Raw genomic sequence first — 19,720 nt, 5'->3', positions numbered from 1 at the left:
CCAGAGCACTCAGGACCTCAAGACTGGGGCAAAGGTTCACCTTCCAACAGGACAAGTCTCTGAATGTCCTTGAGTGGCCCAGCCAGAACCCGGACTTGAACATCTCTGGAGACCTGAAAATAGCTGTGCAGCGTGTCATGGAAATTCAATACTGAGAGAGACTTGGTAATTTCTTCAAACAATCATCTTTATTAATATCGATTCATTATTGCAATAATGAAACCGTCAGCCCAACAGTCTTGTTCTGACAGCTAGGCTGAGAGCCTAACTGAACATTTAAAAAAACTGATATTATATAGGACCTACAAATGCTTCGTCACAATGGTTCCATCTCCCATAAGCCACCTTGGTTATCTACACAGGATGGTGTTTTACCCCCAACCCGGCTTAGTTTCCCAGATGCCAGGAAAATGCGACAATGAGGCATTGTTCTAAACTCTTCTTGGCTATCACTATCTCGGGTCACACACACCACATCTTGTCTATAGAATGCCAGCTTTTAGGTTTTTATCACCAACATCAATCAATTGTCAGTTTCAAGCTATCTCTAGTAAAACCCATGTCCTCAACACCCAGACTAGCTGCAGGGTGCTAGAGTGGAAACCATAAAAAACAGAATTAGCAGGACAGAAATATCTTACTGTTTGTTAAGTAATTCATTTTTACATATCCAACAAATAAGGTGAATACATAATTTTTCCCCATCCAACCTGATAGAGCTTGAAAGAATCTGCAGAGAGGAATAGAAGAAACTTCCCCAAATACAGGTGTGCCAAGCTTGTAGTGTCATACCCAAGAAGACTCGAGGCTGTAATCGCTGCCAAAGGTGATTCAACAAAGTACTGAGTAAAGGGTCTGAATACTTATGTAAATGTGATTTCAGTAAAAAAAAAAAAAAGTTTAAATAGCAAACAATTCTAAAAACGGGTTTTTGCTTTGTCATTATGAGGAATTGTGAGTAAATTGATGAGGGGAAAAAACGATTTAATACATTTAAGAATAAGGCTGTAACGTAACAAAATGTGGAAAAAGTCAAGGGGTCTGAATACTTTCCGAATGCACTGTAAATTAAACAGTGTAATGTTTGGATTCAGTCTTGTGTCAGGTGAACTGTTTTGTCCTCAACTTGGGCCTTATAATGTGCATTTGACATTTGCTGTACTTTTGCTGCATTTGTTGATAACGAAATCTTAAATAGTCTGGATGCATTACTAACATAAGAATATTCCTGGAAAATGTGGGTTAGGTGCAACATAAGGGTTTGAATGAGAGGACTAACTGGTGTTCAGTTTTTTTTTAGCTCTCCTAGCTGTGCTGTTGAGGAACTAGGCCAAGCACACTTGTAGTTGTTTCGTTTGGAAGACAACCGTGCAGCCCCGTCACCACACAATTACTGTTGTTGTTTACGCAATCCAAAAACAGCCCATTATAAATTGCAATCCAGGTCAGGTGGGCTTGTTAAATGCTTGTTTTATTGCCAACAGGACTAGCTAAGTTATAAAATATGATCTTACAGTGTTAGGCTTCCACAAAGCAATTCAGAGAAACAGATTGTAATTTTGGTGCACATAGAAAGGAGTCATGAGGTGCATTCAGGCGGGATTTTCTTCACAATAGACAAACATAGGCTCCATCTGTTCAGAACAACCCTGGGTATGACACCATGTCATCTTGTTGACACTGTATATGACATGGGTTTTATGATATGGAAGTGCACATTTGGACTCACAGGTATTTGGCTTGCTTGTATAACATCAAAGCAGTATTTATTATAATCCTCAATGTCTCATCTTTCAAAATACATTGTTGAGTCCTCTTAATTTACAGCATTTCCCTCACTCAGACAACAAAAAAATTACAAAAGTTGCCCAACTTCTTGTCACACGCAGTGCTCAAGTTCAGAACGGCTGTCAGTCAAAACCCACACAGCGCTGTGAAGCGCAGAGCCTGAGCTCTGACGTCATGTATAGCACATTACTGTACAGCTACTGCGTTCCAATTTAAGCGCTTATCAGTGCCCAAAACTGCAATTTTCAACCCGTATATGTGTAAAGGGTTAATTAAGGGATACTTTTCTCTCTTACCTCACCCAGAAACTGACTTCTGCTTTCAGGATCTTAATCCCCACAGGAATTTGGTGAAACCTGAATAATGGGAAGAGTAAGAAAAACAGTGAAAGAGAACGGTTTAGGAAGAAAACGTCCTAAACTTACCCCCATAGTCCTCACAGCTGCCTCTGACTGCGAGCCCCACCTAGCAAGTCCACATCGTGACAAGACTGGGTCGGGGCCACCTCTGACACGCACCCTGATAGATAAGCCAGGTGACAAAAGCAAGGAGTTAAAATATGATACGGAAGTACTTACATCACTCTTTCTGGAAGTCATCTGAAATTAATCAGATTCTTTTGTTGATTCCTTTCCTGTTTTTTTTTTAACCACAGGTTAGAGATTCAAAACCGTTTTGGTCGTGAATTTGTAAAGTTGGGTGTAGTGCTTTGGCACTGTTTGGTTGTTGAATCATTTGTAGCATGGTAATAATCAATTGTATTTAGCTTCTGGTTCAGTGGTGATTTGGTTCTAATTGCAAAATCTCATTGCAAACTGAGTATAAAACACATTTTCTGTATATGTTGTTAACCAACGTTTTTCAATTGATTTCAAGCAAATTAGTGTCTTGATAAAGATGAGCAAAAAAATACTGTATAAAATGTATAATACTATACTAAAAAAATGTGGGAAAATATATTATTTCCATGATGAAGGATACCAAAGATCTAGAAGGATTCTGTATGGATGATTGTATTCGTATAAAAATATATATATAATTTCCCATTTTTTTTGCATTCGTTGTAGTATTTGAATTATTTTATAGTCATTTTTGCTCATCTTTATCAAGGGTGTCAATATTTAGGACCGCACTGTATAAAACATTTCCTTTTCGTACAAAGCAATATTAATAATGAAAAAAAAAAATTGTATTATCATGTCTCTCTAGTAAAAGTCGACCATCAACTGTACTAAGAGAAAAAAACTCACACCAGATGCCATTGTATCGAAAATACTAACACATCAAATATCACTAACCTCCAGTAAAATGATAAACACTTGACAAGCAGTCCTATTGTAAACAAAATGTATTTTTCCTATAATACAATAGTAGCAAGCTAACAGCTATATTCTGTCCATCTAATAGTCTGTCAGAAGACATATCTGATCAGCAAAGAAATGTCTGAGGGTATAAACAAATGACTGAAGGGGTTGTTGGTTCAACTCCAAGGCATAGAATTTCTGTGCCCTTGAACAAATTAGGTTTGGAAAATTTGAAATTGATGTATATCTGAATACACCCTAGATAGGGTGCCAGAGTAGAGACAATGATCAGTGGTCATGAAGTCCATCTGTACTTCCAAAGATCCATTATGAGGCAACAGGATCCAATCAGTCTGTACAAACAGATTAGCCAATCGTGTGGTCCTTCCATGAGATGTTCAGCAGACATAATATTCCAATTGCATTAGTCCTCAAGATTCAAAATGGTGAGCAGAAAAACATTCATCACAATCTTCAGAGGATCACTGGTTTTCCAAATTTAGACATGAGCATTTGGGACATGTGGCCATGATAGGTCTATAAAACAGGGTTGTCCTGAGTGCAGGCTAGTCTTTTTCGTCTGCCCTCTTAGAATTCTTATTCAGGATGGCAGTGAACTTTTGACTTTAAACAACAGGTGACACCTAGTATAATATGCATCATCTGTACCCATCTTTGGTCTCTGGCAAGGTCGTCTAATATCTGTTTAAGGCAGTGCTAGTTTTGGGAAGCTTTGTGACTGAAGTCCTTATAAGAGGAAAGTGCTATTCTCCATGTTTTACTCAGTAAACACACCACGGCATTATCTTTGTTCACACGTATGCCTCTAAGTATTAAGCAGAAACTCCTATTCATGTTACCAGAATTTGTTTTACTAGAAAATTTATTTAGTCATTTTTAACATACATTAAAATCAGACACTAGCTGATGTAATCAAACTGGTGTATTATTTTACTGAGCAAAACAAGTGATGTGGGCTGAGGCCCCTCAGCAGAGGGGTAGCGCCAGTTTAGCAGTGAAGAGGTAAACCAGGCTCACCCTTCTTTGGGGAAGAACACAGCAGAGAATAGATGTGTTCCACACTCACTCAACCGCTGCCGTTCTCGCGTCTTCACCTGGGGTAATTCGGAATAAAAGGAGAAACTTAAACAAACAAAACACAAAATAAAACTTAAGTTGTAATAAAATGGGAGAGTAACTAAATCAAAAAGATTAAAAAAAATGTAAGAAAAAGATGCTGTACTATTTATATTGCCAGGTAATGGAGGGACCAGGAAAGAGCACATTAGCGTGAACTGCCAGGTGTTTGGTGTAAATGCGTTGGTCACTCAACTTACACTTTTTGTTGTAAAGATGCCCAAAACAGAATAGTAAAACATCAGTGAAATAACTACTTGATCTCAATAGAAGTAGTTGTTTTGTGTCTTTCATTAAAGACAATCAAATCTTACATTCAAGGCCAAACATGGAGATAAAAATTGGTCTGATCAAAATATTCCACGACTGAATTTGAAATAGCTAATAATTCATTGAAGTATGGTTGAGTTTTATTGAAAGGTAACAATAACATTTTTATAAATACAAACACAACAAAGAACAAATTGTCTTAGCGATTAAGGTTTTGCCAGACCCATTATCTAAAAGGGGAAATTTGAGAGAAAATAGTTGAAGTTGTAGTAACACATTTAGAAAAACAGTTTGTCTACTTCTACAAATGCTAAACATACAACTTTAACGCAACTGTTACGGTACATGAAAAAGTGCAATTTTCCTTTTTTACCCACCTCTGCAACAGCTCTCACTTTAAAGCCTTGTACAAGCAATGTCCTATGTCTACCTATCAGAAATCTGGGAGGAAAATGTCCAATAAGGAGGGGGGGTCTGGGAAGGGGTTGGTGGCCAGTCACTGAATGGTTCTCATGATTGCAAATGCTTTCTCAAATATATATATATATTTTTAAATGATTGTCCACTTTTTCCTATAAATGCCAGCTTAAAAAAATATACAAATTATAATTTACTTTTAAAAATAATAAAATAATTATCTTGCTTTTTAAGCCCAAAATGTCCCAAGTAGCCACAAGAAAAGCAAAAACGGATTAGAACAAATTAAGCAAGCTTATGTACTCTTTTGCTCCATATTGGTACTGTAGTGAAACCAATTTATATTTCAAAAAGGGTAATGTTAAGCCAATTTACGCATGCATTTTTTGTTTCTATTTCCTTAGAATGTGAAGGTTGATATATACACACAGTAGAGCTGGGACGATAAACTGAAAATTATCGACACCGTCCACTTATCGTGGACATTTTGCTGCTATCGTTGATTACGACATATAACCTATATAGTTTAAAATTAAATATGTTTGCTAATATGGGTTACTGTTAACGAGAAAATTGATAGGTATAACATTCAAAGTAGTAGTAGCGGTTTTAAGGGTAATATCAAAACATATGTGGTGCACATTAAAGGCCCAGTGCAGTCTAAAAACGTGATTTGGCTGTGTTTCACATATATTTCCATACTATGAAGTTGGAATAATACAGGGAAAATTATGATAATGCCATTTTAGTGTAAGAGCTGTTTGAAAAGTAAAATGTTTTGGCCTGCCTGTAAATTGGTTAATAGACCAATAAAAAGTTTTAAATCTCTCTGCCAATAACAGCCACTCCCGTACAGTCCTAGCAAAATTCTTGCTTGAAAATTACTTTGTTAAGAAGCTACTTTTTTTTTCTTTTTGACCATTTTAATTGAAAACAATCACAGTATAGTACTTAATTGTTACCCAGAAATGATTTGATATTGAGATAAAAACGGCTGCATTGAACCTTTAAAGTTAAACATATCGTTCAATTTAGTTATCGTGATAATTCGGTCAATTTATCGTGATATGGATTTTTGTCCATATCGCCCAGCTCTAACATACAGGCAATCAAAAGTTCATTTTTTGATCTACTTCCATTGTTGCCCATAAGAATCTTGGTAAAACTCCTGGTTGTCATTATCGTAACCATAGTTACCAGAATAGTCGCCACCTTGTTGCAGGGGTTGCTGGGCAATGGGTTGGGAGCCCCAGTTCTGGTTGTTGGTCTGCCGGCGCTTGGAGTCCGGTTGGTTGTAACCGTCAGCCTTCCTCTTCCCGCCCACGTTGCCCCCGCGGTTCCCCCTGGCCCCTCTGATGCCGCGGCTCCTCTGCAGCTGGGGCGGGCCTCCCCGGCCCCCACGGCTCCCCCTCGGTACGCCCATAGGAGCCCCCCTTTGGACGTAGCCACCTCTGCTACGAGGGGGTGGTGGTCCTCGGCCTCTGGGAGGGGGGGGGGCACCTCGATTCACCCTGCCCCTTCCTCTCGGCGCGTAGACATCATCGTAACCACCGTAGTAAGGGTCGTCGTAGCCACCTCTGTAGTCATGGTAGTCGTAACCACCACTGTAGTAATCATCATAGTAGTCCTCATAACCGTAGTAGTCCGGTGGGTATGAATATCCACCTCTCCCGCCTCTCCCCCTGCCTCGCATGGGAGGTGGCATGCGTAGAGCAGGATAGTAGTAGTAGTAATCATCATACCTGTGACAACAAAGCAAGAGAGGCAACATGACGGGTTTTTTTGTGCAGACAGGAACATTAGGAAAACTTTCCTAATATAGAGCTGCACCCCCTTTTTCCCTCAGAACAGCCTCAATTCGTCAGGGCATGGACTCTACAAGGTGTTGAAAGTGTTCTGCAGGGATGCTGGCCCATGTTGACTCCAATGCTTCCCACAGTTGTGTCAAGTTGGCTTGGGTGGTCGACTATTCTTGATACACACGGGAAACTGTTGCGCGTGAAAACCCTAGCAGCATTGCAGTTCTTGACATACTCAAACCGGTGCGCATCGCACCTACTACCATACCCCGTTCAAAGTCTCTTAAATATTTTGCCTTGCCCATTCACCCTCTGAAATGGCACACATACACAATCCATGTCTCAACTGTATCAAGGCTTAAAAATCCTTCTTTAACTTGTCTCCTCCCATTCGTCTACACTGTTGATTTAACAGGTGACATCAATAAGGGATCATAGCTTTCACATAGAGTTACCTGGTCAGTCTATGTCATGGAAAGACATGGTGTTCCTAATGTTTCGTACACTCAAGTTTGAATACTTCAGAAAATATTCATACCCCTTGACTTTGTCCACATTTTGATGTTACAGCATGAATTTAAAATCGATTAATTTGAGATTTTTTGCCACTGCTCTACACACAATACCCCATAATGTCAAAGTGGAATTATTAAAAATGAATAAATAATGAAATGTCTTGAGTCAATAAGTGTTCAACCCCTTTGTTATTGTAAGCCTAAATAAGTTAAGTAGTAAAATGTTGCTTCACAAGTCACATAATAAGTTGCATGGAATGGACTCACACTGTGTGCAATAATAGTGTTTAACATGAGTTTTGAATGACTTCCTCATCTCTGAACCCCACACATACAATTATCTGAAAGGTCCCTCAGTCAATCAGTGAATTTCATACAAAGATTCAACCACAAAGCCCAGGGAGGTTTTCCAATGCCTCGCAAAGAAGGGATCCTATTGGTAGATGGGTAAAAAATCAAAAGCAGACATTGAATATCCCTTTGAGCATGGTGAAGTTATTCATTACAATTTGAATGGTGTATCAATACACCCAGACACCACAAAGATACAGGCGTCCTCCCTAACTCAGTTGCTGAAGAGTAAGGAAACCACTCAGGGATTTCACAATGAGGCCAGTGGTGACTTTACAACAGTTGCAGAGTTTAATGGCTGTGATAGGAGAAAACTGAGGATGGATCAACAACATTGTAGTTACTACACAATACTAACCTAATTGACAGAGCGGAAAGAAGGAAGCTTGTACAGAATACAAATATTCCAAAATATGCATCCTGTTTGCAACAAGGCACTAAAGTAATACTGCACAAAATGGGTCAATTCACTTTTTGTCCTCAATGCAAAGCATTATGATTGGGTCAAACCTAATACAATACATTACTGAGTACCAATCTCCATACTTTCAAGCATAGTGGTGGATGCATTATGTTATGGGTGTGCTTGTAATCGTTAAGGACTGGTGAGTTTTTCCAGGATAAAAAATAAATTGAATGGAGCTAAGCACAGGCAAAATCCTAGAGGAAAACCTGGTTCAGTCTGCTTTCCTCCAGACACTGGGAGATTAATTCACCTTTCAGCGGGACAATAATCTAAAACACAAGACCAAATCTACATTGACAGTGAATGTTCCATAGTGGCTGAGTTACAGTTTCATAAATGGTTTGAAGTCAGATACAAATCTGATTCCAGCCCATGTGACTTGTGTCTGAACGGTCAAATCTGATTTATTTGCCCCCAAGTGGCTTTTAGACTGTTATTTGGCATATATTTTTGCTTGCTAGCTACTCTGTTGACAGTTTGCTATGAACATGAGGTAGCTAACTAGCTTGTTAATTGTTTACAAACAAATTTGTGCATGCGCTACAAAGCTAAACAGCTATCTAGCTATCTAGTTGAATGCTGTGGCTAGCCAAAAAGGACTTGCTTGGATCATGTTATCCTTTGAGGCTTTAAACGTGTTCTTACCCTATGATTTTGAACATTCAAAGCAACTGGGAAACATTCATGGAAGGCATTGTTGTCACCTTAGCTTGCTACATAACTTCTGAGTGATAGGAAGCACAAGCACCACCACCAATAAGCCTACACCACTGCACACACACCCGTCATTACTACGAAATCTAGGGTAGCCTTGTCAGCAAATGACTGATGTCTGAACACGCACAAATACGATTTGGTCATTTGCTGTTTGGACAGTCAGTAATCCAAAACGGATTTGAAAAACAAAACTGATTTGAGCATTAAGGCCTGCAGTGTGAACAGAGCTTTAGGGACTTACCCAGAAAGAAAGATTCAAAGCTGTAATCTCTGCCAAAGGTGCTTTTACAAAGTATTGACTCAGGGGTATTTCTGTATTTAATTTTCAATAAAAACATGTTTTCACTCTGCCATTATGGGGTATTGTGTGTAGATGGGTGAGAAAAAAATAAATATTTAATCCATTTTGAATTCAGGCTGTAACACAACAAAATGTGGAATAAGTGTGAATACTTTCTGAAGGCACTGTAGAACACAAAAACACTTCATAAGACGGTCACACCAGCCACTCCAAGCAGACTGGGTGTCGCTAGGTGTGGTCGAACACTACTCACCCTGTTGTCCTGGTTGGTTGTCTCTGGGCCTGCCGCTCTTTCCTCTTCTTGTCCGGAGGCTTTGCCAGAACAATCTCTATCTCCTCGCCTTCCAATTCTTTGCAGTTCATTTCTTGCATTGCCTAAACGGTGGTGGGTTTCCCCAAGTGAATTTCCCAGAGATTCTCTATAAGCACAAGGCAAACACACAGCATGCATACTCAAAGGAGGCGTAGAAGACGCCTGTACTCACCTTCACGGCAGCATCTCTGTCCTCAAAGTGCACAAAGGCATAATCTTTCAGTTTCTTGACCCGTTCCAACTTCCCAAACTGGGAGAAGGTTTTCTCCAGGAGTTCCTCTGTGACTGGTGTGGCCAGGTTCCTCACAAACAGCACTTTTACCTGGTGCAAGACCAAAAGAGAGCCTTTAGAAGTGGTTCTCTGACATAGGATGACCATTTTATTTCTAAATGAAAGATATCTGCATATTTTCTCTACATGCTAGTATCTGTGATTTATCATCGCTATGCTGTGTTCAGACACTAGACCCCAGAGGTGCAGGTCTTTAAGATCTCACCTTTGCCATAATCTCTGGATCCGGTTCGTCTACTGGGTCTGCCCACTCAACAGTAACAGGGTTCCCCCACACCTTCACCTTGCCGCTCATGAGGCGGCGACGGGCCTGGGCTGCAGACTTGTGGTCCTCGTATTCCAAGAAACAGAAGCCACGATTTTTCTTTTTGTCATCTGGCTGGTGGTAGAGTATCACCTCCATGAGGCCCTCTGGTGGAAGCAAACAGAAGTGCACAGTCAAGAAATTCCTTGAAAAGCTTCCATCACACTGATTGTATAATATGATTGACTAGGATATGTCATCACTGGGTGGTTGTCAAGTGTCTCCGGTAAGTTTCATGATTAATGAAATCATTTAGGATGAATATCAGAACACACAGGGCTGTACCAAACGGTACAGTACGGCGGCAGATAGACTAGCAGTTAATTAAGAGCGTTGAGACAGATATTCAATGTCTGCTTTTGAATTTTTACCCATCTACCAAAATGATCCCTTCTTGGCGAGGCATTGGAAAACCTCCCTGGTCTTTGTCGTTGAATCTTTGTATGAAATTCCCTGATTGACCTTACAGACAATTGTATGTGTGGGGTACAGAGATGAGGAAGTCATTCAAAAATCATGTTAAACACTATTATTGCACATAGAGTGAGTCCATGCAAATTATGTGACTTGTTAAGTACATATTTTTCTCCTGAACTTATTTAGGCTTGCCGTACAATACTTATTGACTCAAGCCATTTGAGCTTTTCATTTTTAATTAATGTGTAAAAATGTTGACATTATGGGGTAATGTGTGTAGGCCAGTGGCTAAAATCTCAATTTAATCCATTTTAAATTCAGCTGTAAGACAACAAAATGTGGAAAAAGTAATGGGGTGTGATTACTTGCTGAAGGCAATTTCCTTTGACTTGTCAGCCGATATTCCAAATATAAATCATTATTTAAATTTAAGGGGAACAAAAAAAAATAGAAAAATGGTACTAATCTTTCTCTAACCTGTGACTTTGCTGAAATCTTCCAATATGCTTTCTCTTGTCTTGTTCTTTGGAATTGACCCAACAAACAGACGATTGTTTGCGACAGAGATGCAGACACCCAGGTATTTACCTGACCGGATTTCATAATTATCACACTAAAACAAAAAGATCAACAAAAAGTGTTCTCAAAATGTAGCCCCACACAGGTAAGTCATGCACATTTACACTTCCCAGATAACTCTGGTATGATAAGACAAAGTGATCCACCTGTCTACAAGGTGCAAGGATAGCAAAGCAAATACTGTTAATTGCCAAGTCATGCTTTTTATGTCTGGTGATTTAAAAGGGGAAATCTTACAAGCTTGACGGCCTCTAGGGCAGCATCTTTATTGCAGAAGGTGATGAAGGCATATCCTCTGTTCTGACCCGAGAGAAGGGGGTCCATCATCAGACGCAGGTCCCAAATGGGCCCGGCTTTCTCAAACAGAGGGACCAGCTCATCCTCATACAGGTCCCTGGGGATCTTGCCGACAAATACCTGCATTGATAAGATAAAAATGTCAAATTATAGACATACTGTGTAACTTTGATTGTATGTGACTTGGATAAGATGATGCTCCCTAGAAATCTAAGAGGTTTGTTTGTGAAAAGGCATTTTAGATGTTTTACAGTCTTTCACCAGCATTCATTTCCATTAGGTTAGAAAGATTTTTTTTTACAACAGCCAATAATTGAGAGGACATCTCCCTAACAGCCAATACATGAGATGGCTATGTCTTTCACAACCAGTAAAGGTTGTGCTTCTTGCCTCTGTTCCGATTCCAGGCTGGGCCCTTGAGTACACCTCGTCAGGTGGAGGCCCCCCATACTTCCTCTGTCCTGTGGTGACATCCAAAGTGTAACCTGTTCTTTCCAGAAGAGCCTAGACAGCATCAACAACACATACATTCGTTCAGAGACCTACATGACATATTTCCATCACTGTTAAAACAGTGTTAAAATAAACAATTTGTCCACCTTTATCTTAGTCTCATCAGGTCCCTTTGTGGATTCTTGAACTTTACTTCCTTGCTTTTCTCGCTGTCTGTATGTCTTCATCACGCCACAGAGAAACGCACTTTTGTTCTGAGAGAGAGAGCACCAATAGATTAAGTGTAAATCACTATTTATTTTTTTTAGCTTCTTTGTGTAACTACTTTTGAGAGACAGTGTGGACAAGACCGCTCACCTGCACATGTGACAGGTCACTCTCCTTGAACTGCAGTAACACTGACAGGGCTCCCACCTCATTGAACTCCCTGAGGGCGTCAATGGCTCTCTCATCCAGGTCAGTGTAAGCCACCAGTCCTGGAATGCACAGACAACACACACACACTGGGTGGCAGGTAGCCTAGTGCTGGGCCAGTAACCGATAGGTCATTGGTTCGAATCACCGAGGTGGTGAAAAAACTGCCGATGTGCCCTTGAGCAAGGCACCCTAATTGCTCCAGAGTCTCCATTAATAATGGCTGATACCTTTGGAGAGTGGGGTCACAGCCAGGTGTCTCAGGGTGTGGGATATGCAAAAAACAAAAGCCTAACCCACACATACAACACACACTTGTACATGTGTGAAATAGGACAAATGTAAAAACCCACCTAATAATTTATTATTATACACACAGACAGAGATCAATTCTACTTAGGTCACATTTGATAAGAGTCATATATTCCTCGTGAGAGCCACTGAAACATGATGACTCTCAGCGAAGAGGGCTCTGCATGTCACCATTCCACAGCTATGCACATGCTGACCCCTTTACTCAAAGTGACTTAAATCATATGACCACTGACCAAGGTGGAATCCTTCGGTTGATACAGTGTTCTTGAGCTTGCAGAAATATACATTATGAGGTCTTTGAAATATCATGAAATGCCATCAAGTAGTACTGTGAACAACCCCCCTTGCACTTACCAGTCTGAAATATCTTATCCAGGCTCTCCGCCACTTTCTGTGGAAGGCCTGCGTCTATAAGGGTCTGGTAGAACTCTGTGTGTGTTACAGTTATGTCCATGGGCTCCTCGTCCTCTTTAACCAGAGCTGAACTGCCATTCACCTTAGCTGCCATTCTCCTAAGGGCCAAATGATGGGAATCAAGAGATCAGTGCATCATGGCTGTGACTAGAAACCACATGAAGGAGTATACATGCTGCACATTAATTCACAAACAATATGCAAGACATAATACTATACTAGCTACTCTACAAACAGTCTAATAGTATTTTCTGCCCAATTATGGATATGAACATGTTAGATAAAGGGTCAAATTGCAACTGTTCTGAAATAAAGTAGGCCTTACTAACAATTATTTGCCATTGCCACCTGACCTAGCTAATGTTACCGTCGTACAATAGCCCAATAAACCTCCAGCAGAGAAAGAATGATCAGACCTAAGTTGACAGAAATTCAGTGGATGCATATTTGAAATGGGAAAAATAGGAGTTGAACTTGGTAAATTAGCTATCTACACTGCAAACAAAGCAGGAGTTAAGTGCCAGTTGCTAGCTTTCCATTCAATTGATGACAGATTTTCATGTGAATATTCTAAAATCTGCATTTAAAAAATATGCGCATGTTTCCACCAAATGGACTTGTTGTGGATAAAAATCAGCACGTGATGAAGTAGTGCACACAGAATATACTTTTTAGCTTAAGTTTTCATGCATAGAATAAAAATCTAAAGTTAAATGTGTTTCCATTGCATTGTTAACTCTACAGATAGTTGTCTCAAAAACTGTTGCGTTAAATAGCAAATGTGCCAACTCTGGTCTTGGCACCTGCGCTCTAGCCAACAGCTTGCAGTTACAGTGCGAGTAGGCTGTGCGGGTTGTCTAGTCTACGTAATGAGATTGTTATGGATAAGAGCGATAATATTTTTATTTGTCAAACGACAGTCAAGTATCGATCATCATGTTACCAGAATAAGACCCTAAATATTTATTGGAAAGCAGCATCAACCTCATTACCGTGCACTTTCACCACCGTGTGAAGCTCATAACTTATTTCATCTGAAGCCTAATATACTACATGGTTTCCAGAGTCGTAGTGGAATGACTACACCACACATCATCGCGTGACTCCAAATTCACTTTGATCTGATGGTTATTATATCAATATTTGCACATAAAGGCGTTTCCAGCATAATTATTTTTTCTGACAAAAAAAGATCCCACCACCATGTCGAACGAATAAATTATCTGTCGGCGTTTATAAAATTACACCGGAACTTCCTGTTTGTCACAGCTATTGATTTTTTTAATAAACCTGAATGGAAAGATGGTGTGTGTCCAGTATGCAGGAAGTTAGGGGTCGTTTTGTGAGCCAATGCTAACTAGCGTTAGCGTAATGACTAAATGTCTTGGAGTATCTAGTTAGCAACTTCCTTCAAATTGCACGCTGACATAAAAATGGTATCCACAAATTAATCTGACTCTGGGGAAAGTAGATAAAGGGCAGTATTGCCAAAATCCCTAAGTACCCCTTTAACATTACCCAGCCAGCTAATGTTAGCCACAACAAATACATGTTTTATAGCATGACCAAAGGTATGTGGACACCTGTTCGTCGAACATCTCATGGGTATTAATATGGAGTTTGTCCCCCCTTTGCTGCTATAACAGCCAACACTCTTCTGGGAAGGCTTTCCACTAGATGTTGGAACAGTTTCTGCGAGTTCTTGCTTCCGTTCAGCCACAACAGCATTAGTGAGATCGAGCACTGGTGTTGGGCGTTTAAGCCTAACTCGCAGTCAGCGTTGCAATTCATCCCAAAGGCGTTCGATGGGGTTGAGGTCATGGCTCTGTGCAGGCCAGTCAAGTTCTTCCACACCGATCGACAAACCATTTCAGTATGGACCTCGCTTTGTGCACTGTCATGCTGAAACAGCAAAGGACCTTAAACTGTTGCCACAAAGTACGAAGCACAGAATCGTCTAGAATGGCCTTTCACTGGAAATACGGGGCCTAGCCTGAACCATGACGTTTCCACTTCACAATAACAGCACTTCCAGTTTACCAGGGCAGAAATTTGACGAACTGACTTGTTGGAAAGTACCACTTTGAAAGTCACTGAGTTCTTCAGTAAGAACATTCTGCCAGTGTTTGTCTACGGAGATTGCATGGCTGTGTGCTCGATTTTATACACCTGTCAGCAACGGGTGTGGCTGAAATAGCCGAATCCAGTCCTTTGAAGGGGTGTCCACATACACTATACACAAAAGCATCATACGAATCGTAATTCGTAACATGCGAAATGGATTATGGGACCTCCACAAATGAACATAGCACACGAAACGTAACAATTGGAGCGTCCCGTATTTACTTTTAGTCTACCCGAGTCCAGGTTGGGCTACTTTTTCACGAGCTATACTGAAACGCATTTTAATGTATGAAATGCTATTACAATAACGTCCCAGTTAGTTTAAAAGTTAAGGAAGTAGCTAGCTCCTAGTCGTTCGCAATATATTTAGCATGTGAGCGACATGGCTATTACTCGCTGGACTGCCCTACGCATGTCTGTATGTTATATCTGGGAGTGGGACGCGGGTTTGTCTCGAGTCATGTTTTGGTTCGTACTGTACACAACTTTAAGGCGACCGAAGCACCCCGCAACTGAGAATTAAATTGACAATTCTCTTAAAATACCGGTCCTTCGCTATCAAAGATTTATTTAAAAATATATATAAAAAAGGCATAATATGCTACCTGATTGCGTTTTACCCCATTATTGTTTACCTCCTATCCAACGGGCCTATAGCTGTCTAGCTAGCTAGTAGTACAGCTATAGTGTTGCTAGCAAGGGTTAGTTGCTTCAGTATTGCAATTTCAGACCCTTTGGCCAATCCTTTCCTCTCCACAATACTAGAAAAACAGGAAGCACTTACCGATCCACAAAGCCTAATATAAGGGAATGTTCAAATTGTCACAATATACCAAATGGGAAGTGTTCCTAAGTGGGGTTCTTGTTTGTTTTGATTTGCACACTGGCGAATTGACAGCGAGGGCAATTGACGCGGCCTCATCTCCCAACCGCGCGCACGTATTTGATACACGGGGTTTCCGACAGCACCACACAGGGCCATCGTTGAATAGAATTGACGCCATAGAAAGATTAACAATTGATTGTTGTGCTAAATGTCATACACAAAATTAGTCAGTCTTCTTGAAAAATGTACAATCTGGATGTTGCTCCAAATGGTTCTGTTGTATTCAAACTTAACACTTCATCTCTAGTTGTAGAACTACATGTCATGATGCATTGCTCATTACTTTCCTTCACAACGCCATGTACCTCAAACATGCCAAGAAATCAAGCGAGTCAAACATTCTATAAACATTTATCTATCTTTATAGGCAACCATGAACAAGCTCAGACAAGGACACCGTATTGTTTAAGGACAGCAGTGTACTTTGAAATCTTGCTCTCCACGTTCTTCTCTGCCAGCTTTGACAGCTTGGTCTCTGTCTTTTTCTTGGTGTACCGGATCTTGGCCTTCTCTTTCCTCTTCTCTTCCAAAGTGGCTGTGATAGCCTGGTACTTCCAGCCAACCTCATGGGCCAGACGTCCAAGGAGGGCAAACTAGGGAAGGCAAGTTCACACAAAGGACAGGAAAAATGACTAATGAAAAAGCATTACAAATCAAATCATTAGGCTAACATAATCCAATATCAGATCATAAAAGAACAGTTGCCATTACTTGGGATTCAAATAATTATTTGGATGTTGCTTTTTGTCTCAGATGGTAGTGCATGTAAAGTACTCTCATGGTCGTCAAACTCGAATACTTACTGTGGTAAACATCACTGACAATAAGCAAAGACCTGTACCTGGCTAAATACATGTCAGCCAATGTCTGACTCGCGAGAACGACGTGGCTAAACATTAGCACAACCTGCAACTTCTGAAATACAGCTACCTACTAGTCAATGTAGCTTTGATAAAGTCAGTGGCGTTATTTGCCAAACTGATTTTAGGCTTACCTTGCGAGTGGGCTTCAGACGCACAATCTTCAGGGCGGCAGGTACGACCATGCGCTTCCTCTGTGGAACAAAATAAACGTCAGCTCCAAACAACTGCAAGTCCATTAGAGGGGAGGACAATTGCGTCTCAGATTCAGGGGTATTCTCAAAGTCAAAACTCAAACAATGTATGTATAAAAAAAGTAGCATCACTGACAGCACACAATCATAGAGTTATGCTGAATTATTGAAACATCAGTCACCTTGTCATAAGGAGGGGGGACACCATCGAACACCTTCAACCTTTCCAATGCAGCCTGTCCTCTTTTGGTTTTGTGAGGGAGCATGCCTGTTGGGGTCAAAGGGGCCATCAACAAAACATTTAGGCAATTAGGTCACCCTGCGCTGGATTGCAATACTTCATAGTGTAAGGGAAGCCAAGGAGGGAGAGAAAAATACATAAAAAAAAAAAAAATCACAATACTTACAGAGATACATCACACTTAAGTTCCATGCCATTTTTGGATTGTGAATATGCTTTAATTCCCAATGTACAGTAACTTCCCCATGACTTATTAGATCTCAACACAACATTGTGGCCTTGACTAAACTCAGCAGTCAGATCCGCAAGTTTCTCATCAAAATCATCAGCTTTGGGATAAGTGTTAATCACAGTCAAATAGGAACCACCCATTGTCCAAAGTAGAGTTCAGAATGTGTGTACTTCATGCCATCAACCCAATATAGACCATTTAAATAAATATCCATATAGGTTAAATCCAAGCAAACCACTGGACCAGTAAGCCAGAGCTGAAAAACAGACAGAAGGAATTTTGATCTTACCCCTTACGGTCCTCCAGAAGATCCTGCTGGGAGCTCTGAAATGGTATGGTCCACGAGAGGGGTTGGTGTTCATCCTTTTACGCAGGAAAGCCAGGTACTTCACTATTCATAAAACAGGTGCAGTACACCATCAAGCTAAGCCATAGTCTCAACCGCTTCACCACAGCCACAATTATTTCACAACTGTGGTCAACATATACTATGTTGCTTAATGTGTCAGATGGTAGTGCATGTAAAGTATTTTACTGGCCGTTAAACTCAAATATTTACTGCATTAAATCACTGACAAGCAAAGCTTATGATTTAGGAGAAAATATTTACTATGAATCAAAATAGAACCACACAATCCTTCAAAACATTACAATTAAACCAAAAAAGTAAACCTGACAATAACTTACATTTGTTACGGTAGAAGTTCCCAGAGATGTTGATACCCTCACATCTCACAACTACCACCTTGTGTCCTGAAAAGGAGAGAAATCATGACTTAGATATTGAAACATGGACAAGTACACAGGCCAATCGTTTAATATACACCATCTCAGAAGGTAATGTGAGTTATCATTGTAGTTACTCAAGCAATGTAGGTTAAAAAGCATCACTGACAGTTGTAGCAAACTAGACATGGCTGTGTCCACATCAAGATGTAATTACACATCAAGTGGCAATATCCTTGGACTGGATAATGATCAAAGTCACGAGATGGGTATTAATTGACAAAATATTGGACTTCCAAAACTCACCCAGCAGAACTTGCTTAGCCACAATGGCAGCAAGACGACCCAGTAGATGGCCTCTGCCATCAAGCAGCAGAACCTTGAAGGACAAGCATAATCATGTCATATGCGAATAGCTAGTTGCCCACCACCTGGGGTTCAAATGATTCAATGAGCTTGTTTTTATGTCTCAGATGGTCGTGGATGTAAAGTATTCATGGTCGTCAAACTCAAATACGTTACTGTAGTAAACATCCCTGACAAGCAAAAATAAATAAAACGAACTTGGATAAATACATTTTAGTTATGGTTTTGTGTCCACATGGCCACGTCCGGCTGGCAAGAACGTTCAGAGCTTAACTGGAGCTAAACGTTTGCTCGAGCAATAGATAGCGTTACCCAACTATTGAGAGTTGAACTCAGTCATGTTAATTGAGAAATCTTACATGGCAAATTAAGGTATTTCATCTAAACACTATATCAATAAGGCCTAAGTTTCAGGAATTCATTTTTGCAGGGTCCTTGTAGCTAGACTAGCTTGCTTTAATTAGCTAGCTAACGTTACATGAAGGCATGACTAGCTTAGCTAGCGACGTCAGCAACATCATTCAAATAGAGCAACAAATGACCTCCCCCCTAGTCTTCACTTAACACTGAGCAATAGTTAGCTCCACTTCTGGATACAAGTATATGTATATGGCTGTATTATAAACAAATATAGCAATGTTGGTTCTTGCGCTGTTACACACCTTATTGAACCGGTCCGCCATGATTTGCGAAAAGAAAGACAGACGGGGTTGCCCGCTGTAAAAGACAGGGGTTTCTGGGCGGCGCTATAGCGTTAAAGGAAATTACGAGTTTTCGTTCTTCTTCAGGGCTTTATACGCAGCATATAATATGCACATTGCCACCGCCTGGGCAGAGTGGGGATTACAGAAAACATTTCCCATTACATTTTGTCATACATTTTAAAATGTCCCATTAAATTTAGCATACGGAGACAATGGTGCGGTATGCTGAGTTTGCAGCTGATGCAGAGCAGCGTGGCTGGAAAGCAAGGGTTTGCCCAGTGGAGGTTGGGTGTTGTGGATTTGTGGCGACATCCACCACCAGGTTGCTGTCGCCACATTTAATCTTTATTTAACTAGGCAAGGCAGTTAAGAACAAATTCTTATTTACAATGACGGACTATCAAAGGCCTCCCGCGGGGATAAAAAAATATATATATATATAAATATAGGACAAAACACATATCACACAAGAGAGAACACAACACTACATAAAGAGAAACGTAAGAACATAGCAAGGCATCAAT

At 40.3% G+C, this 19,720-nt stretch overlaps 2 protein-coding genes and 2 non-coding genes across 7 annotated transcripts; all 4 read right to left on the bottom strand.

Moving 5' to 3' along the window:
- Nucleotides 1-1,772: 1,772 nt before the first annotated feature.
- On the bottom strand, nucleotides 1,773-16,092 carry LOC115162569 (heterogeneous nuclear ribonucleoprotein R-like). 4 transcript variants are annotated; one of them, XM_029714005.1, is made up of 13 exons: nucleotides 15,772-16,092; nucleotides 12,804-12,961; nucleotides 12,078-12,196; nucleotides 11,867-11,974; nucleotides 11,658-11,771; nucleotides 11,208-11,387; nucleotides 10,869-11,004; nucleotides 9,876-10,081; nucleotides 9,551-9,700; nucleotides 9,319-9,440; nucleotides 6,114-6,658; nucleotides 4,131-4,207; nucleotides 1,773-2,144 (listed from the first exon to the last, which is right to left on the bottom strand). In XM_029714005.1, the coding sequence occupies exons 2-12, from the start codon at nucleotides 12,955-12,957 to the stop codon at nucleotides 4,176-4,178; spliced, it is 1,866 nt and encodes a 621-aa protein (XP_029569865.1). In that variant the 5' UTR covers nucleotides 12,958-12,961; nucleotides 15,772-16,092; the 3' UTR covers nucleotides 1,773-2,144; nucleotides 4,131-4,175. The 4 variants fall into 4 exon arrangements, with proteins under 4 accessions (XP_029569865.1, XP_029569863.1, XP_029569864.1 ...); XM_029714003.1 differs by having other exon boundaries at nucleotides 2,085-2,307; XM_029714004.1 differs by lacking the exon at nucleotides 1,773-2,144 and having other exon boundaries at nucleotides 2,426-4,207.
- A 123-nt stretch (nucleotides 16,093-16,215) lies between these two features.
- Nucleotides 16,216-19,243, bottom strand: LOC115162571 (60S ribosomal protein L13a-like). Its single transcript, XM_029714006.1, has 7 exons — nucleotides 19,155-19,243; nucleotides 18,433-18,505; nucleotides 18,088-18,153; nucleotides 17,690-17,791; nucleotides 17,110-17,195; nucleotides 16,868-16,927; nucleotides 16,216-16,466 (listed from the first exon to the last, which is right to left on the bottom strand). The coding sequence occupies exons 1-7, from the start codon at nucleotides 19,173-19,175 to the stop codon at nucleotides 16,257-16,259; spliced, it is 618 nt and encodes a 205-aa protein (XP_029569866.1). The 5' UTR covers nucleotides 19,176-19,243; the 3' UTR covers nucleotides 16,216-16,256.
- On the bottom strand, nucleotides 16,617-16,698 carry LOC115162751 (small nucleolar RNA Z195/SNORD33/SNORD32 family). Its single transcript, XR_003869640.1, has one exon. It is a non-coding gene; the product is annotated as a small nucleolar RNA Z195/SNORD33/SNORD32 family (small nucleolar RNA).
- LOC115162754 (small nucleolar RNA SNORD50) lies at nucleotides 17,455-17,524 on the bottom strand. Its single transcript, XR_003869643.1, has one exon. It is a non-coding gene; the product is annotated as a small nucleolar RNA SNORD50 (small nucleolar RNA).
- Nucleotides 19,244-19,720: the final 477 nt, after the last annotated feature.

This window comes from Salmo trutta, chromosome 25, assembly GCF_901001165.1.
Source record: "Salmo trutta chromosome 25, fSalTru1.1, whole genome shotgun sequence".
Taxonomy (NCBI): domain Eukaryota; kingdom Metazoa; phylum Chordata; class Actinopteri; order Salmoniformes; family Salmonidae; genus Salmo; species Salmo trutta.
This window is presented reverse-complemented; position numbering and strand designations above follow the sequence as displayed.

What these genes read in the sequence shown, in the direction of transcription:
- LOC115162569 (XM_029714000.1), bottom strand. Translation starts at nt 12,957, where the DNA reads ATGGCAGCTAAGGTGAATGGCAGTTCAGCTCTGGTTAAAGAGGACGAG. An exon ending in ATCCAGAGATTATGGCAAAG is followed by an intron (nt 9,701 to 9,875) that starts GTGAGATCTTAA and finishes GTCTTGCACCAG; the next exon opens with GTAAAAGTGCTGTTTGTGAG. An exon ending in ACAGAGATGCTGCCGTGAAG is followed by an intron (nt 9,441 to 9,550) that starts GTGAGTACAGGC and finishes ACCACCGTTTAG; the next exon opens with GCAATGCAAGAAATGAACTG.
- LOC115162571 (XM_029714006.1), bottom strand. Translation starts at nt 19,175, where the DNA reads ATGGCGGACCGGTTCAATAAG. An exon ending in TGGCGGACCGGTTCAATAAG is followed by an intron (nt 18,506 to 19,154) that starts GTGTGTAACAGC and finishes TTGTCCTTCAAG; the next exon opens with GTTCTGCTGCTTGATGGCAG. An exon ending in CTTCTGGAGGACCGTAAGGG is followed by an intron (nt 17,196 to 17,689) that starts GTAAGATCAAAA and finishes TGACCCCAACAG; the next exon opens with GCATGCTCCCTCACAAAACC.